This window comes from Rhinopithecus roxellana, chromosome 8 (genome assembly GCF_007565055.1).
Source record: "Rhinopithecus roxellana isolate Shanxi Qingling chromosome 8, ASM756505v1, whole genome shotgun sequence".
NCBI classification, from domain to species: domain Eukaryota; kingdom Metazoa; phylum Chordata; class Mammalia; order Primates; family Cercopithecidae; genus Rhinopithecus; species Rhinopithecus roxellana.
The window spans coordinates 46,066,191-46,080,400 of NC_044556.1; the positions used below are offsets into that span (position 1 = coordinate 46,066,191).

General features: G+C 46.7%; 1 protein-coding gene across 10 annotated transcripts in view; it reads left to right on the forward strand.

Moving 5' to 3' along the window:
- Nucleotides 1-5,381: 5,381 nt before the first annotated feature.
- Nucleotides 5,382-14,210, forward strand: part of PI4KB (phosphatidylinositol 4-kinase beta) — a 38,640-nt gene continuing 29,811 nt past the window's right edge. Inside the window, exons 1-3 of one of the 10 annotated variants that reach the window (XM_030935459.1) lie at nt 5,387-6,014; nt 6,912-7,113; nt 8,374-8,546. Coding sequence is in view for 4 of the 10 variants with exons in the window: in XM_010387185.2 (XP_010385487.1) it covers nt 7,106-7,113 (8 nt within the window). In the remaining 6 variants the exon portion in view is untranslated. Of the gene's footprint in view, nt 6,015-6,911; nt 7,114-8,373; nt 8,547-14,210 lie in introns of all 10 variants that reach the window. The other 9 variants (XM_030935461.1, XM_010387185.2, XM_010387189.2 and 6 more) reach the window with 9 other exon arrangements.

Consider the following 14,210-nt stretch of genomic DNA (forward strand, 5'->3'; position numbering starts at 1 on the left):
TTCTTTAACTCAAGGGTGTTTAAAATATAACTGGAGGCTAGGCGCGGACCTGTAATCCCAGCACTTTGGGAGGCTGAGGCGGGCAGATCTCAAGTCCAGGAGTTTGAGACCAGCCTGGCCAACATGGTGAAACCCTGTCTCTACTAAAAATACAAAAATTAGCTGGGAGTGGTGGCTCATGCCTGTAATTGCAGCTACTCGGGAGGCTGAGGCAGGAGAATTGCTTGAACCTGGGAGGCAGAGGTTGCAGTGAGTCAAGATTGCACCATTGCACTCTAGCCTGGGCAACAGAGTGAGACTCTGTCCTAAAAAAAAAAAAAAAAGATATAACTAGAGTCGTATTTTACTGACTTTTGAATAAGCCAACTTCTTTCCCCAGTTTGTAAACAAGACAAATAAATGACATTATCTTACTCTGTTGGTAATTTCCTGCCCTCCCCACACCTCAATGTGCAAAACATACATACCTTCCTACCAAAGCTAGAGGCTCCATGTGTACACAGGATAGCATAGGTTCCCATAGGGTCACCCACCATCCAAGTGCAAAACCATCTACACCTATAGTGGCTCCTTGGGATCTTACATAGAGGTAAGTGATTTTTTTTTTTAATCAAAAGATAATTTTCTAAAAATAGGTTCAGTGAAGTGAGAAATTTTAGAGCATATCACAAATGTTAAGCTTTTTAATTTAATTTAATTTTTATTTTGAGGCAGAGTCTCACTCTGTCACCCAGGCTGGAGTGCAGTGATGCAATCTCGGCTCACTGCAACCTCTGCCTCCTGGTTTTAAACAATTCTCCCTGCCTCAGCCTCCTGAGTATCTGGGATTACAGGCACCCACCACCAGGCCTGGCTAATTTTTGTATTTTTTTTTTTTTTTAAGTAGAGACAGGGTTTTGCCGTGTTGGCCAGGCTGGTCTTGAACTCTTGACCTCAGGTGATCCACCCACCTCAGCCTCCCAATGTGCTAGGATTACAGGCATGAGCCACCATTCCCAGCCACAAATGTTATGCTTTTAAATTTAACATGAGGGGAAAGAATAGCATTCAGTTTTACAATTTGACAACCGAGGAGAAAAAAGACAAATGTGGGGAAGGAAAACATAACTTAGTCAAAATATTTATTTAAAAACCATTTTTGGCTGGGCGTGGTGGCTCATGCCTATAATCCCAGCACTTTGGGAGGATGAGGTAGGTGGATCACTTGAGGTCAGGAGTTTGAGACCAGCCTGGCCAACATGGTAAAACACTGTCTCTACGAAAAATACAAAAATTAGCCAGGTGTGGTGGTGGGTGACTGTAATCCCAGCTACTTAGGAAGCTGAGGCAAGAGAATGGCTCCAACCCGGGAGATGGAGTTGGCAGTGAGCTGAAATGGCGCCACTGCATTCTAGCCTGGGCAACAGAGTGAGACTCCGTCTCAATTTAAAAAAAAAAAAGAAAAAGAAAAAAATATATATATATACATATATATATTTTAACTAAATCATTTTCGAAAAATAACTATATTTTCCAAAACAAGAAAAAAAATCAGTGAGACAATTGGCATTGTTTTTAAAGGGGGAAATTTCTTTCATGTCAGACGGTTCTCATATCTGCTTCTGCATTCAATCTGTGTGTATGTGTGTGTGTAAGAGTCTTACTCTGTCACCCAGGCTGGAGTGCAGTGGCATGACTGCAGCTCACTGCAACCTCCACCTCCCAGGTTCAAGCAATTCTTCTGCCTAAGTCTTTCCACAGATGCACACCACCACGCCTAGCTAATTTTTGTGATTTTTGGTAGAGACACAGTGGCTCACACCTATAATCCCAGCATTTTGGGAGGCCAAGGTGGGCAGATCATCTGAGGTCAGAAGTTCGAGACCAGCCTGGGCAACATGGTGAAACCCTGTCTCTACTAAAGATACAAAAATTAGCTGGGTGTGGTGCTGTGCATCTGTAATCCCAGCACTTTGGGAGGCCGAGGCAGGCGGATCACTCGAGACCAGCCTGGCCAACATAGTGAAACCCTGTCTCTACTAAAAATACAAAAATTAGCTGGGTGTGGTGGCGTGCACCTGTAATCCCAGCTACTTGGGAGGCTAAGGCACGACAATCGCTTGAACTCGGGAGGCAGAGTTTGCAGTTAGCTGAGATCACACCACTGCACTCCAGCCTGGGCAACAAAGCAAGACCCTGTCTCAGAAAAAAACAAAAACAAAAAACAGAAGATGATAAAAAAACAAAACAAACAAACAAACAAAAACCTCCAGAAAAAGGCAGAAAGACAGTCATAAAAGGATGCAAAGAAATTTACACATATGGGACTGGCACAGTGGCTCACGCCTGTAATCCCAGCACTTTGGGAGGCCGAGGCGGGTGGATCACAAATTCAAGAGATCAAGACAATCCTGGCCAACATGATGAAACCCTGTCTCTACTAAAAATACAAAAATTAGCTGGGCATGGCAACGCATGCCTGTAATCCCAGCTACTTAGGAGGCTGAGGCAGGAGAATCACTTGAACCCAGGAGGCGGAGGATCCCTTCAGCCAAGATCGCGCCACTGCACTCCAGCCTGGGTGACAGAGCGAGACTCTGCAAAGGAAGGAAGGAGGGAGGAAGGGAAGGAAGGGAGGGAGGGAGGAAGAAGGGGGAGGGAGGGAAGGGAAGAATTTACACATATGAACCCTTAGAGCTATAAATAGGAAACTTAAACTCTTCTATTTATGTTTGTGTGTGTGTGTGTATTTTTAGTGGGGTGGTCTATAGCTGACTAGCTATAAAAAGTTCCTGCTTCAAATTTGAACAGAGATGTTCCTGAAATTTTTTCTGTCATTGGAAAATAAGAAAAATTCCTACTATAAAAAAGGTTGTCACATGTCTTTCTACAGTGTTTCAAAAGGTTAGTCTTGTGGCTGTTTGGAAAGCTATCCCTTGAGGGGATACATGACATTTTAAACTCTAGGCTAAAGCAGGGTCATCGCCTCATGATATTTGCGGGACAGCTGATTGGAAACTGGCCAAGAGCTAGTGGGCCTAACATGTGGACTGCTGATTCCCCCCACTCCAGACCAGTGGTGAGAATTGTTGTTGTTGTTGTTTTGAGATGGAGTCTCGCTCTGTTGCCCAGGCTGGAGTGCAATGGTGCAGTCTTGGCTCACTGCAACCTCCGCCTCTCAGGTTTAAGTGATCCTTCTGCCTCACCCTCCCGAGTAGCTGGGATTACAGGCATGCGCCACTATGCCCAGCTAACTTTTGTATTTTAGTAGAGATGGGGTTTCACCATGTCAGTCAGGCTGGTCTCAAACTCCTGACCTTGGTTGATCCACCCACCTTGGCTTCCCAAAGTGCTGGGATTACAGGTGTTGAGCCACCATGCCAGGCCGATAATTTTTTATTTTTTTTGAGACAGGGTCTCACTCCATTGTTCAGGCTGGAGTGCAGTGCTGGGATTACAGGCGTGAGCCACCATGCCAGGCCGATAATTTTTTATTTTGTTTGAGACAGGGTCTCACTCCATTGTTCAGGCTGGAGTGCAGTGCTGGGATTACAGGCGTGAGCCACCATGCCAGGCCGATAATTTTTTATTTTGTTTGAGACAGGGTCTCACTCCATTGTCCAGGCTGGAGTGCAGTGGCATGATCTTGGCTCACTGCAGCCTCTGTCTCCCAGGCTCAAGTGATCCTCCTACCTCAGCCTCCTAAGTAGCTGGGACTAGAGGTGCATGCCACCATGCTAGCTAGGCTAATTTTTATATTTTGTAGAGACGTGGTTTCACCATGTTGCCCAGGCTGGTCTCAAACCCCTGAGCTCAAGCAGTCCGCCCACCTCAGCCTCCCAAAGTGCTGGGATTAGAGGTGTGAGCCACTGTGCCCAGCCGACAAATTTAAACTATCTTTGGCACTCTTGTCCCCATTCTTTGTTCATCTATCATACTGTACTCCCACTTTAACCTAGCTTGTCTGCTTGCCCTCTCCTCATGATAATGAACAAATTCCCATTTCTATTCTTCAACATACAATTTTTTTGCTTTCAGAATGTTCACTCGTCTTTTAATTTGCTGGGTTATATCCAATATCTATTCTAAGACCTGACTCACAATATTTCTAAGAAGCCTTCCATTCATTCATTTACCATATACGGATGTGTTTGTGTGTGTGTGTGTGTCCATACACATATAGGCCTTCCAAATTAACTTAAACTCTACTATGTTCCTTCAACAATTAGGTTAGGTACCCCATTTGTTCTGTTGTACATTCTGCATGTTTTACACAGGCATTTTCAAGCTATTACACTTTATTCTGCCTTCCAATTAAACATTGTAGTAGTGAATCTTTCATCATCTATCCTGTATGATTGTCCCAATAATTAATAATAAAGTATTATAGTAGCAACTTGTACTCTCTTGATCCTCACAAAACCCTGTAATGAGCTAATATTACTTCATCCATATGTCTTCTTTGTAGACATAGAAACTGAGGTTCAAAGAGGTTACATTAGTTATTCCAAATCAAACAGCTTGTAAGTGGCAGGGACGATGACATTCAAGACCCGGGCTCAAATAACTAGCCTCAATGTATTATGTAAGGCCCTAATGAGGGGCATTGAATATTAAGTAAAGCCCTAGGAAAGACGCTGAGACAGAGGTTCTGAGGACAAAGAGGGCTCTAAATCAACAATGTTAACCGAAAAATACACAAAGCTGGCTGGGTGAGGTGACTCGGGCCTATAATCCCAGCACTTTGGTACCTGAGGTCGGCAGATTGCTTGAGGCTAGCAGTTCGAGACCAGCGTGGGCAACATAGCAAGACCCTGTCTTTACAAAACAAACAAACGAAAATTACGCAAAAGCAACACCAGAGGCCTTTTGCATGGCGTGTTTTTGTTTATTTGTTTCGCCTAATATGGCTTCGTTTTGTTTGGAAGAAGGGATTGTGCCCTCCAAGCCTTTGTCATTTCACTCACCTCTCCCAACCTGGCCCTGTCCAGCCCCTCCCAGGAAGGCTCGGCGTATGGATGCTGGAGGTCACAGGCTGCCCAGGCTGGTGGTGACCTCGGAGGCAGAACCACGGCCTCGAGTCGGGCCTCTCTAACGGCGAAAGACTGACGCGGTCGGACCGCGCCATTCCCGAAACGTTAAGGGGTTTAACCTCCGCATCGTCCTCAAAGATGAGTAGGAAAAGGGCTGTGAGGGAGAACTTCTTCCCCGTCCGCCGTCTTCCTGCTCGCCCTTCTGGAAACCCAGCGTCCATCCCACGGCCTGATTTACTAAGGGAGTCTTGTAGCGTAGGGGATGGGGAAAAGTCATTGATTACGGTAATTTGGTTGGTTACTCAAACGGTCATTTACATATAATTTGCATGTTAATATAATTTTGGAAGTATGCATATGTCCATACTTCTCTAACAGGGCACCCACGCCCGCCAGCTCACCCTACTTATGCAGCAAATTTTATTTCTCTCGGCTTCTTTAGCCTCGCAAACACTATCGCTTAGGCCCGCTTCCTAAAGATTGTCCCCTCCTCCCACCCGTAAGCTCCTCCCTTCGCCCTCTCTCCCTCGCGAGCTTCCAAACATCTTTTCCCCGTCCCCTTTTCTATTTCTGAACAGGCATGTTCCGGGCAGCTCATCCGACTCCTTAGATTACTATGGGATTGGTAGGGTCCTGAGCGTTGGAGAAGCAGGAAAGCGTATCCTGGGAAGAAGGGCTTGGCTTGGACTCAGGAGAAGAATACTACATCGAGACCTGCTGGGGAATTTTATTTTATTTTATTTTATTTTATTTTTTTGGTCGTGGTTGTACTGAGGAAGGAAGAGGAGGTTGTGTGGCCCGGTCGAACTTGTGGCAGCCTGAAGGCCCCCTCAGGCGGCGACGCGGGCAGCCCCGCAGCCGGGGCCTGGTGCAGCAGCTGCGGCCGCTGTCAGGGAAGCGCAGGCGGCCAATGGAACCCGGGAGCGGTCGCTGCTGCTGAGGCGGCGGTGTCGGCAGTCCGACCGCGACTGCCCGCACCCCCTCCGCGGGGGTCCCCCAGAGGTAAGCTACTCCTCCTCCATGAGTCACCTTTGCCCTGTTGGGAGGGTGGTCGCTCTCCCACCCTGTCCCGCACAGTCTTGTCCACCTGAGTTCGACTACGAAACTGTCCTCCTGGTGTCAACTGCACCCCGGGTTCCTTCTCCACCCTTTCCTCTCAGGCCTGGGGTCTTCCTCCGCTTTTTGGCTTCCTCTTCTATTAGCTCCTCCCTCTGCCTCGGGGATTCCCCCCTCCCTTACTCTTATCCCTGTTGCCTACATCTCGAATTATTCTTTTTTTAAGTCATGAACCCTTTCCACATCAGACGACTCCCATAGGCCCATCCTTGTCCTTCCTCGTCGTCTCTGCCCCTGCCCCAAACCTATTCCATGGACTCCACCTTTATCTCTTTTCCTGGTTTGCCCTTTTCTTCCGATGTTCCTGTGCAACTCCAGCACTGGATTCCCATTTCCCTGAGCTAAAGATTGTATCCCTGTCTTCCTGTGCTGCTTCTGATTCCATTACTTCACCGTCACCCACCCACCCAGCCAGCTCCTGGCTTCCAAGAATTGCCCGTTCCCTTCTCCTCAAGGGATCTCGGGCCCTTGTCATCAATCCCAAAGTACCATTTATATTCTTACTTTGAACCTCGTCCTCACCCTTCTCTGGGATGCATTATGATCCCTACCCTTAACTTTCTTTAGCTTCTCTTTGTCCCTCCTCAATCACCCAACCTTCTAGAGGTTTCTGTCTGTAGGGGAGAGGTTTGACAGTGCCCTTCCCATTCAGGATTTCTAACTTTGACACCTCCCTCGAGTTTCAAGGATTTTGCTGATCCTTGTGACATTTGGCTCTGTTTTTCCCGTGGTCTTCTTGCGTTCTCTGTCACACTCTTTATCTCCACATACCACTTATTTCAGGATCAACTAAACCTTGAACTAAGAAGAAAAATGTGTTGTGAACAGGGGGAGCCTCAGCTGCCTCAGGCCATTCAGGACAGAAGGGTGTTTCTGAAGGCCGGAGCAAGTTTTGAAGAAGTCCCTATCAGATTACACTTGGTTGACTACTCCGGAGCAGCCACTAGGAGGGATGAACAGGCCTGCGTGGAAATGGAATGAGATTGTGAGAAATCTTGTTTCAGATTATTTAATTTTAGGCTTTTGTTAAAGGAATCACAGAATAGAGTGCCTTCCCACCCCTGTCCAGATCCATGAGGAATCAGTTTACTCTTGTGGTTTACTAGAATAGTTTTGGTTGGGGTTCCATAAGAACTCAGGCCTGGAGTGGGGTAAGGGTGTGACTGGAAAAAGGAACATGAGACAATGGAAAGAGCTTATACATTCAGAATCAGGACTCCTGGGTTCAGCATGTGACTTCCTCACTTGACCTCTAAAGCGATCCTTTTGGAAAGTGGCCCACTCTCTATAGGCATCAGTGCAGTAATAAGTTGGTAGCAGGACGTGGGTTGGGGGGAAAAAATCAGATTTGGTTTATTTGTTTACAAAACATTTTGGGTTCCTCAGGCAAAAGGTATTTATTAGTGGTTTAGTCATCTAGAGAATTTTCCTTCACCTTGATCTTTGTCGGATGTTTCTAGTCCACAACCAGGGGTGTAAGTCACTTTGAAAGACAAGCTCCAGGCCTGCTTCTTTCATCTGCTTTGCTTTTTCGCCCAGTGCATTAAGTGGCTGATTTTCTGTGCTGTTCCTCTTGTACTTGATCCATAACTCCAGATTCTATAGGTGGAAAGTATGTTTGTGGGAAAGCACTTCGAGGAAACTGGCTGGAAAAGAGAACTTGGAGTGAACTGAGACTTAGGCAACTAGTTGCTGTCATGTCTCTCTCAGCCTGTGATAGTGAAAGGGCACATAAGATTCCATTCAGTTTCTGATTCTAGGCCTGTTTGGGAGTAGTTATGTCATCTTATCCCACTTCCTTTCTCTTCCTTGTTGTTAGCCATGGTACAATCTCCTCATAATTCCCCTTATTAGAAGAAGCTTTCCTGCTGGGCGCAGTGGCTCACGCCTGTAGTCCCAGCATTTTGGGAGGCTGAGGCAGGCAGATCACCCGAGGTCAGGAGTTCGAGACCAGCCTGTCCAACATGGTGAAACCCCGTCTCTACTAAAAATACAAAAAATTAGCCAGGCATGGTGGTGGGCTTCTGTAATCCCAGCTACTCAGGAGGCTGAGGCAGGATAATTACTTGAATCCAGGAGGCGGAGATTGCAGTGAGCCGAGGTCACGCCACTGCACTCCAGCCTGGGTGACTGAGTGAAACTCTGCCTCGGGGGGAAAAAAAAAGAAAAAAGGAGAAACTTTCCTCCTTGGAAGCATCTCCAACCAGAAATCATATTTCCTCTCGTTTCCCTGCTTTCTTCTTAGAGTTGGGTCCACACTCCATGAGAATGCTGAACACCATGCAAAGCAGCAAATTGAGATTCCTTGATTTGGGGAAGAGATTTGGGAGGAACCCTTCAATAATTGGCATGGGACAAGAGGGGACCCAGTCTAAGTGTATTTGGGACCCGCAGTAGGGAGGAACAATTCAGAGAGAGGTGAGTGCGCAGGCTGCTTTCTTTGCCATCTATCTGTTTCAGTAGTGGCTCCCAGAGCTGGCTTGGGCTGTCCGGCTGGAATCTGCTTATACCAGCTCCATGGCTCTGCACAGAGTTCTCAGCCTGAATCAATATTGACTTAACTACCATGAGACCACTGCCTTCCCTACCCTCCTGCTAGTTGCTTGAGAATGCCCTCTCCTCTAATGCCCACACTCTCTGGGGCCTTGTGTCAGCATTTACCTGGATCCTGGTAGGGCTGGAGCTGGCTTGACTGCCGGGCCCTGAGTTTCTGTAAGGAAAAAGGAGTGCTCAATCTCTACCTTTACCATTGAGGTCAAAGGGGAGAGATGAGACATCCTTAAAGGAAGGTTTGAATTAGACCTTAAAACTTGAGGAGATACTCCTCAACAGCAGAACAGGCAGCCAAAGATGATATGGAGTCTCTTTTGAGGAGCAACCTCTCTTTAAAAATTATTTTTGGGGCCGGGCGCGGTGGCTCAAGCCTGTAATCCCAGCACTTTGGGAGGCCGAGATGGGCGGATCACGAGGTCAGGAGATCGAGACCATCCTGGCTAACACGGTGAAACCTCGTCTCTACTAAAAATACAAAAAACTAGCGGGGCGAGGTGGCGGGCGCCTGTAGTCCCAGCTACTCCGGAGGCTGAGGCAGGAGAATGGCATAAACCCAGGAGGCGGAGCTTGCAGTGAGCTGAGATCCGGCCACTGCACTCCAGCCCGGGCGACAGAGCAAGACTCCGTCTCAAAAAAAAAAAAAAAAAAAAAAATTATTTTTGGGCCTGGCACCGTGGCTCATGCCTGTATTCCCAGCACTTTGGGAGGCCGAGGTGGGCAGATCACTTGAGGTCAGGAGTTGAAGACCAGCCTGGCATGTTCGAGACAACATGGTGAAACTCTGTCTCTATTAAAAATACAAAAATTAGCCAGGTGTGGTGGCATGTGCCTGTAATCCCAGCTACTCAGGAGGCTGAGGCAGAGAATCGCTTGAACCTGGGAGGCGGAAGTTGCAGTGAGCTGAGATGGCGCCACTGCACTCCAGCCTGGGTGACAAAGCGAGACTCCATCTCAAAAAAAAATTTTTTTGAAGGAATGCATGCATTTGGTAACAAATCCAATGGTACTCAAAGAGTTTATGAAGAAAAACAACAGTCCTGTTTCTGTTCATCCCTACTCCTATTCTCACAGAGTTAACCTCTTTAATTATCTCAGTGTTCTGAAGGTTGTCAGCATAGCTTTAGATAAAATGCTAGTTCCTCTGTTTCTTTGTTTTTTTGTTTTGTTTTTTTGTTGTTTTTGTTTGTTTGTTTGTTTTGAGATGGAGTCTCACTCTGTCGCCCAGACTAGAGTGCAGTGGCAGGATCTTGGCTCACTGCAACCTCTGCCTTTGGGTTCAAGCAATTCTCCTGCCTCAACCTCCTGAGTAGCTGGGATTACAGGTGCCCACCACTGCACCTGGCTAATTTTTTGCCTTTTTTGGTAGAGATGGGGTTTCACCATGTTGGCCAGGCTTGTCACAAACTCCTGACCTCAGTTGATCCACCCGCCCTGGCTTCCCAGAGTGCTGGGATTACAGCGATCTCGGCCCACTGCAACCTCCGCCTCCCAGGTTTAAGTGATTCTCCTGCCTCAGCCTCCCAGGTAGCTGGGATTACAGGTACCCACCACCACGCCTGGCTAATTTTTTGTATTTTTTAGTAGAGACGGGGTTTCACCGTGTTGGCCAGGCTGATCACAAAGTGCTGACCTCAGGTGATCCACCCACCTCAGCCCCCCAGAGTGCTGGGATTACAGGCACGAGCCACTGCGCCTGGCTCTTTGTTCCTCTATTTCTTTACTTATTGTTACAAACGAGGATTTAGCTTTAGAGGATATACCCCTCATTTACGTAATTATGTCATCGTTTTTATTTCTTCTACTGGACACCTGTGTAACTTTAAATAATATTTAGTATATTTGAACCTCTCTTTCTTTTCCATTAATTTTTGACAGTCTCTCTTAATTCACCTTGTAGAATGAATGTCAGATATTGGTTTCCTTACCTGTTTTTCCATTTCTTGTGGATCCATGTCAGAGGATTATAAGATGTATAAAAAATGGATAGCGGAGACTATTGTGGTGGCTCATGCCTTGTAATCTCAGCACTTTGGGAGGCCCAGGTGGGGATAGCTTGAGGCCAGGAAGAAGCTTTCCTCCTTGTAAGCATCCCCAACCAGAAATCACATAGTGAGCCGTGACTCCACCAGTGCACTCCAACCTGGGCAACAGAGTAAGAACCTGTCTCTTAAAAAAGAAAAAGGAAAAAAAAAAAAAAAAAAGCGAGGTGTGGGGAAATAAAGGATGCTTTAAAAGGAGGAAAATTGAGCCTGCCTGCCTGCTTGGAAGCAGGGCACTCACTATATCAGATGATCTCTTAAAGCCATTATATGAAAATATAAGAACATAAAAATATCAGAATTGGCTCAAACCAATCCATATTTATCTAGTCCATGGAAAAAGATTTGCAAAAGAGAATGGTGATTAACTGGGTGAGGGGATTGATTTGGGGCTCTTTACCCTTCTGTCCTAGCAGAGACTGATCCTATAAGTCCTTCAGTGGAGGCCAGTAGAAAGTTGTTTCCCTAGAATCTTTCGAGGTGATAGGAAATGGGGAGCTAGGTTAACCGATATAAGTGTATATCTTTTCTGTTTTCTCCAGCTGCTGCTCTGCCTGGCCTGCAACAATTCCTTGTCACTCAGACCAGAATTCCCTACTTTGCCCAGTTGGGAGCTGTGGAACTCAGTCAGTTGTCAACACTTCCCATCTTCCACTCCCTTTTCCTAGGGGCCAGCTGTTAGGCTGTGGAACAAGGGCGGCCTCTTCCATTTCCCTTCCATTCTAACTGGAAGGAGAATTTAGGTTCCCAGTGTGAAGCGTAGAGCCTCAGTTGTCTGAACTCCCTTGAAGGCCATAGGAGTCATTTAATATTAAAAATTTAGATTGTCTTCTGTCACTTTTTCTTATTCCTCTGACTTAGAAGGGGAAGGCTGTTGAATACAGGACTTTTTCCTTCACTTTTTCTTTTGCTTTCTAGTCCTTTCACTTTCTTTATAACAGTTACCCTCAAAGGCATTTTTTTTTTTCTTTTTGAGAGAGTCTCACTCTGTTGCCCAGGCTGGAGTGCAGTGGCACAGTCTCGGCTCACTGCAAGCTCCACCTCCCGGGTTCACACCGTTCTCCTGTCTCAGCCTCCCGAGTAGCTGGGACTACAGGTGCCCACCAGCAGCCCGGCTAATTTTTTGTATTTTTAGTAGAGACAGGGTTTCACCGTGTTAGCCAGGATGGTCTCGATCTCCTGACCTCGTGATCTGCCCATCTCGGCCTCCCAAAGTGATGGGATTACGGGCGAGAGCTACCACGTCCTGCCCACAGAGGCATATTTTCTTGGCATTCAAAAATAAATGAACCAGGCTGGGCATAGTGGCTCACACCTGTAATCCTAGCACTTTGGGAGGTCGATTGCTTGAGGCAAGGAGTTCAGGACCAGCCTGAGCAACAGAGCGAGACCCTGTGTCTATAAAACAATTTTTTAAATTAAAAAAAATTAAAGAAAATGAATGAACTGATGTTGAGAACCATATCTGGATTTTGGTTTTGGAGAATCCCTTTCCCATTTTTTTTTTTTTTTGAGATGGAGTCTTGCTCTGTTGCCAGGGTGGAGAGCACACAGTGGCACGATTGGACTCCCTGCAACCTCCGCCTCCCAAGTTCAAGCGATTCTCCTGCCTCAGCCTCCTGCCTCAGCCTCCTGAGTAGCTGGGACTACGGGAGTGTGCCACCATGTCCAGCTAATTTTTGTCTTTTTAGTAGAGATTGGGTTTCACTATATTGACCAGGATGGTCTCGATCTCTTGACCTTGTGATCCACCTGCCTCGGCCTTCCAAAGTGCTGGGATTACCCGTGCCTAGCCTATTTATTATTATCACTACTATTATTATTATTATTTGAGACAGTTTCGCTCTTGTTGTTCAGGCTGGAGTGCAATGGCGTGATCTCAGCTCACTGCAACCTTCGCCTCCTGGGTTCAAGGGATTCTCAGCCTCCCGAGTAGCTGGGATTACAGGCATGCACCACCAAGCCCAGCTAATTTTTTATTTTTAGTAGAGACGAGGTTTCTCCATGTTGGTCAGGCTGGTCTGGAACTCCCGACCTCAGGTGATCTGCCTGCCTTGGCCTCCCAAAGTGCTGGGATTACCGGCATGAGTCACCACACTGGCCATCTTTTATTATTTAAATTGCTAAAGCAGGCTGGGTGTGGTAGCTCATGCCTATAATCCTAGCACTTTGGGAGGCTGAGCCGGGAAGATCACTTTGAGCCCAGGAGTTTGAGACCAGCCTGGCCAACATGGCGAGAACTTGTCTCTACCAAAAAAATACAAAAATTAGCTGGGTGTGGTGGTGCATGCCTGTAGTCCCAGCTACTTGGGAGGCTGAGGTGGAAGGATCACTTGAGCCCAGGAAGTGGAGGCTGCAGTGAGCTATGATCTCACCACTGCACCACACCCTGGGCAACAGAGCCAGACCCTGTCTCAAAAAAAAAGGAAAAAAAAAATAGGCCAGGAACTCATGCCTGTGATCCCAACACTTTGGGAGGCCGAGGCGGGTACTTTGGGAGTCTGAGGCCAGGAGTTCAAGACCAGCCTGGCCAACATGGTGAAACCCCATCTCTACTAAAAATACAAAAATTAGCTGGTCATGGTGGTACGTGCCTGTAATCCCAGCTACTCAAGCTAAGGCATGAGAATTGCTTGAGCCTGGGAGGTGAAAGTTGCAGTGAGCTGAGATCATGCCACTGCACTCCAGCCTGGGCAGCAGAGTGAAACCCTGTCTCAAAAAAAATAAAAAATAAGGCCAGGCACGGTGGCTCACATCTGTAATCCTAGCACTTTGGGAGGCCGAGGCAGGCGGATCACCTGAGGTCAGGAGTTTGAGACTGGCTTGGCCAACATGGTGAAACCCTGTCTGTACAAAAAATACAAAAATTAGCTGGGCATGGTGGTGGGTGCCTGTAATCCCAGCTACTTGGGAGGCTGAGGCAGGAGAATCGCTTGAACGCAGGAGGCGGAGGTTGCAGTGAGCTGACATTGTGCCACTGCACTCCACTCCAGCCAGGGCAACAGAGCGAGACTCTGTCTCAAATAAAATAAAATAAAATAAAATAAAATAAAATAAAATAAAATAAATAAATAAATAAAATAAAATAAAATAAAATAAAATAAAATAAAATAAAATAAAATAAAATATAAAATAAAATAAAATAGAAAGCAATTTAACCCTATTCCCTTCAACACCTTCTTCTCCATATGACTTGCTTCAGATGCAGGCAGTGCCTGGGTTCCTGAGAGGCCAGGGAAGAGGCCCAGCTCCAGTTGGGTGGTTTCTAGTGGCAGAGCTGCTTACATAGGAGAGGAGTCTGTTTTTCCTGCACCTCTCAACATTGTCTGGCTCCCTGAGGAGTAGAAGCTGCCGGGAGGGAGAGTCTGTTCCATAGCAAAATCCTCTGAATACTGTGATGTGATTCTTAGTTGAGCCCTGGGAGTTTTTCTTTTGCCTGTGAGATAAAAGAGGTGATACTATCCTTATTTGCCTTCCTGGTGCTGGTAAT